The sequence below is a fragment of the Chanos chanos genome, chromosome 6 (assembly GCF_902362185.1).
Source record: "Chanos chanos chromosome 6, fChaCha1.1, whole genome shotgun sequence".
Lineage (NCBI taxonomy): Eukaryota > Metazoa > Chordata > Actinopteri > Gonorynchiformes > Chanidae > Chanos > Chanos chanos.
The window spans coordinates 14159228-14164462 of record NC_044500.1 but is presented as its reverse complement, the minus strand read 5'-3'; the positions used below and the strand labels follow the sequence as shown (position 1 = coordinate 14164462).

General features: G+C 45.8%; 1 protein-coding gene across 2 annotated transcripts; it reads left to right on the top strand.

Moving 5' to 3' along the window:
• Positions 1-251: 251 nt before the first annotated feature.
• fam222bb (family with sequence similarity 222 member Bb) lies at positions 252-3166 on the top strand. 2 transcript variants are annotated; one of them, XM_030776831.1, is made up of 3 exons: positions 252-330; positions 1347-1841; positions 2025-3166. In XM_030776831.1, the coding sequence occupies exons 1-3, from the start codon at positions 252-254 to the stop codon at positions 3128-3130; spliced, it is 1680 nt and encodes a 559-aa protein (XP_030632691.1). In that variant the 3' UTR covers positions 3131-3166. The 2 variants fall into 2 exon arrangements, with proteins under 2 accessions (XP_030632691.1, XP_030632690.1); XM_030776830.1 differs by having other exon boundaries at positions 1347-3166.
• The last annotated feature ends 2069 nt before the right edge of the window (positions 3167-5235 follow it).

Below are 5235 nucleotides of genomic sequence, written 5' to 3'. Positions count from 1 at the left end.
GGCTCCTTGATTTCCTCAGAAGGACATTTCAGTTTTTCTGACATCCCATGGTGAATTGTCAGAGCTGAGGATTTTTTTTTTTTTTATTCCTGATTTTTCTCTCATTTTAATCTCCGAGTATGAATTCTCTTTGTTTTCAATTCTCAAGACCAATCCATGGCGGAACTCTTCTGTACTGACTTGTCTTTGTTTTTGTCTCTTGCAGAGTGATGAGGAGTGAGTGTCCAATGTTGCATTAGTGCCTGCGTGACATGCTGGCGTGTCTGCCGGTAACAGACCCCTCCTATCAGCTTCTCTCCCACACGCAGATGAACACTGGACTTCAGAAATGTAAGAGCACCAGCCCCACCCTTCTTTCTGGCTTTGCCTATGGTCCTGACGTCACCGGTGTCCATGCCACAATCTCCCTAGCACAGCTGATGAAAAGTATTAATACTCTCCTCATTGTGAGGTGATATAACCAAACTCTCACACAAGCAGTTTTGAGTGACATGGTCTGATTATGGCTGTAGCTGGCAGTCAAAGCGGGTACGGTGCTAAGTGCAGGATCTATCTGCTTATATGTACTAAAGATTTCCCTCGTGCTGTAGCTCGATGGCTTAGGACTAGGCTTTAATTTTGAACATTAAAAATGGTACTTGTTTGTGAGTTTGCTGTTACATTGCTTGTCAGCCTCTTCCATCTTCAGCCAACTCAGGTGATGTTCTTGTGATGAGTCCAAAACCTGCCAAACTAGTCCCGTATCTACAAACCTTGTTAAGTAGTAATTTACTTTATTAACATTAGCGTATTACTTCAAAGAGGGGTCAAAGTGGCTGTCGACAGCATTAAGGGCGGGTCCGCCAAAAGCTTTGTTCCAGGGAAAAGAAAGGCCAAGGCCAAAGGGGAGCGTTGCAGGTGCTTGAGCCTTGGTTACCCGGATCAGTAGTGCCTCAGGCCTGACAGAATTGTTTGTTACCTGTTTTTTTTTTTTTTGTTTTTTTTTTCTTTCTTGTTCCTCCTCTGATGTGGTGATCTTGTTCTCTCTGGAATGTGCAGGTGCATATCGATTTTTGTCTGGCTGTGTAAAGGTAGTGCAGCGCGTTATCCTGCCACCCTGCATTAAATCAAGTGACAACTTAGACAGTGAGGAATGCAAAATGCACAAGTCTTTGCATGTCAATGTGAAAGATTGTCAGCACCATTGTGTCTTACACGGTCACAAGAATTTAGAGGCTGAAAAGTAGACGATTGTAGAAACATAGGAATCTCTTTCTCTCGATATTATTTGTTCAAGGTTAGACGTTCACAGTCGTCATCTGTTTGCCATGTCTTGATAAATGTTCCCTCATTTTTCTCTGCTGTAGGGGACACTACACAGAAGATGAGATCTGCACATTATCCAACCCCAGCAGAATTGGATGCCTATGCTAAGAAAGTTGCCAATAACCCACTGACTATAAAAATCTTTCCAAATAGTGTGAAAGTACCTCAGAGGAAGCATATCCGCCGCACGGTCAACGGACTTGACACCTCAAGTCAACGCTACAGTCCCTACCCGTCTCAGGTCAGTACCAGGACAGGCCTTCTGGCCATAGTCAAAGTGCCCGTCAAAGGGATCCTCAAGGACTTGGACGGCAGCCGAAGCCGTTTCCTCCCTAAGATCATCATGAACCCACACGGCGGTCCGTACGTCACTCCGAGCACTTTAAGCCTTTCTCAGACTGTTCCTCACATACAGGCTCTCTCTCAGCCCCAGCCTATGGCACAGAATAGCCTGTCACACCCTCCGCAGAACCTGCCCCACCCCCAAGCCATGCAACAGCAGAAGAGCCTCTCTCATCCACCTAGTTTACAGCAGCAAAGCTTGAGCCGTCAACAGACTTTACAGCAGAGCCTTGCCCACCAACAACAGACTGTGCCACATCAAAACCTAAACCACCAACAGACTCTAATGCAGCAACAGCAACAACAGCAGAGACAGGCGGGGCCCCAGGGGCTTAGGCATATTCCTGATCTAGCTCCCCCAGGCAGTCTGCAGCACACACAAGGTTTCCCTCATAACCAACCCATCACTCAGGCCCCTGGAGCAGGCCCCCCAGCCCCCAACATGATGCTGCAGCAGCAACCCTTGCCAGGCATGCAAGTTCCACGGAAGCTGCCAGATGCCGACGCCCCTCCCAACGTGACTGTGTCTACCTCAACCATCCCGCTCTCCATGGCTGCCAGCCTACACCAGACCCGCCCCGGCGACTTGAGCAGCATCGTTCACCAGATCAATCAATTCTGCCAGGCGCGTGCTGGCATGGGGACTACCTCTGTGTGCGAAGGACAGATTGCCAACCCCAGTCCCATCAGCCGCAATCTGCTAATCAACGCCAGTTCCCGGGTGTGTACTCAGAACCTGGCTGCAAACCCCCTGCCCTCCTGTAGTGTCAGCTCTTCTGATAAACCTGGCCCACCCCCTGCCAATGCTCTTCCACTGCCCAACATGGCTGCTGCTAATAGGATGCCCATCTACCATAATGACATGAAACAGCAGCAGCAGCCCCAGGCATCGTTACCACAGCAACCGCAACAGCGCTCTTGGAACCAACACCAGCTGGCTCATCTGCAACAGCAGCTCCCCGAGGGGGCTCACCCTGGTAAGAACCTATCCAGGGAGACCACGGGTGGGCCCGGGTTCCCCATTAAGGGTATGAGCTATCCACCGCAGGAGGTGTGCATGGGCCAGCCCTTCAACCTGAAACCTCCCACTGACAAGCCCACGCCTTCGCCCCCCGTCAACGGGATGCCGGGAGCGATGAGCTACAGCAACGGCCACTACATCCAACCACCCTGGAACAACATTTTGCCAACGCCAAACAGCGACAGCTCAGGGTCTCAGGACCTGGCTATGCCATTCCCCGGGGGTCTCTCAGGGACCTCCATAGACTGCACAACGGGAGTACAGTACAGAACTGCGTCCGCCGCCACCGGTCAGACCAACCTGATGCAAACCATGGATTACATGGGCGGGGAATTCCAAGCTCCCTGTCTCCGAGAGCAGAACCCGGGCATGATGGTAAAGATGCACAGACCCCCGGCGAGCAGGGCCCAAGATTCAGGTGACGCTAGACATATTCACATTCACCATCCAGGGTACAGATGAGCTTCGTCCTGCTTCGTCAGTGCGCGTCAGTGTTAGAATTAATCCAAGAAATGACCCCCCTCCCCCCGACCCCCAAAATCCCTTTCCTGTTTCGCAAGTGATCTGCTGAATGTTCCCAAAATATTGTCTTCTGCTCGATTAGAACGGTCGGTGAATCGCATCTTCACCTCTTATCCTTCTTTCTTATCACGTGCCAGATTTATTATTCCACTTTGTTCCTTTTTTTGTAGCAGTTTACATCTTCAGATGATGAGGCTTTTGGAAATAGATTCACTATACTACCGCTCGTAGTAATAGTGACTGCTTCTGGCAGAATGTTCTGGTTCAGTGATAAAGAGGAACGGTGGAACTCCAGATCAGGATCGATCAAGGAGTCAGCAGTCAAAACCAAGAAAAGTCCTTTTTTTCTTTTTCCAGTTTCAGCTAGCATTGTTTCTTTTTTTGTTTTTTTTTTTTGTTTTTGTTTTTTTTAAATACACGAAACAGCAATGCTTAATGAGTGGAATATAAAAGCTAAAATGTGAGAAAAAGCAAGGTCTTTAGTAGATTTATTTTTGGAATTATTACATTTGTTTTGAAGTGAAGGCCTGGGTAGCTGCACGCGGCTCTGGAGTTGCCAATACCTGATCTAGATCGAAGAAAATGGTGGCTGTTTTAGTGTCGTACGTGAATTCGCGGCCGCCTGTATGCTCTGGGGACGTTTCTCCTCTTGCTTCAGTTTTTGCGCCACGTGCATTGTTCTGAACTGTTGATTTCTTTATTTACAGTTCCTGTCCAGTGCTACCCAATTACATGTAAAACAGTTTCTCTGGAAAAGTAGCCATTTCAGGTCTTAACATGGAGAGTAACGCTAGAAGTTACCAATTTTGTTTGCCTTTATGCCAAACATTTTGTACTCCGTGTTCCATGAAGAGATTTTGAAGGTGCCATGATGCTACGTTTGTAAGGCTCTAACTTCTGTTTTGACCGGGACTGGATTTCTTTTCCCCTTTTTGATGTTTACACATTAATTTGCACTTTTGGACAAAAATCTGAGAGACTTAAGTGCAAATTGATACAGGTACATGCATGACAAGACTGTTTCTCTCTTGGGCTGTTGTGTAGAACTGGGCCCTTTGATGGGTTTGTTACACTAAAGTAGTCTTAACACCACAAATCATGTTCTGCTTAATGTAAGTAACTAGTTTCTGGTGTCACTATGAAACATATTTATCCATTTCTTGATGGATTTAGTTCACATTTACCAGTCAGTCATTTAAGCTGAAGTTGAAAGTTGAAACCTCTCCTTTTTGTGAAGAGATCTGGAGACAGAAAACGCTCAACCTGTGATCTTGATACCTTGTGTTTTTTTTGTTTTTTTTTCTGTTTTTTTTTTTTTTTTTTTAAGTACTTGAAGCTCAGCGGAGAGATTGAGATGCTGAAGACAAAGAATGCTGTGACTCACTACAGGTCTTGGGGGAGGAAAAAGAAAAAAAAAACATAGCATAATTTCTGATAAGGAACCAAACTTCTCATTTGTGACGTTTATCTTTTTTTTTTTTTTTAATTATTATTTAGGATAGACATTAGTTGTCATTTATTGTGAAAAGGAAGGACTTCTAAGTGAGTGAGAAGACCAAACGGATCACTTGCGAGTTATGTTTTGTAGTTTTATTGCAATACAAAAGAGGAGGACAGGCAAAACTGTAGTTTATTTGAACACTGGCTTCACTACTGTACTACTGTACCTGAAAAAAAAGTGTAATGATTCTCTGTGATTTACTGTGTATGAGTGTGTGTGTGTGTGTGTGTGTTTGATTAGGCTTTTGCTCCCATAGTTACACCTTAGTGCTAACTGTCAGAAAACAGCACCATCTTTATGGCAGACTGTTTGCTTGCTGAGCCCCTTGTCAACAGGAACATCGAAATTTTTGCCACCCACCCAAAGAGAATTTGAAACACCATCTTTCACTTGCATCGTTCACTTGCAGTGGGGGGAGAAAAAAAAAAACAACACAGCAGACACATATCTTAAATCACCATATTTTTGTGACTCGTGTAAAGGAGGCTTTGTTATCTCTCAGACTGCTATACTAGATATTCTTGTGGGTTGTAGATCCTCTTGT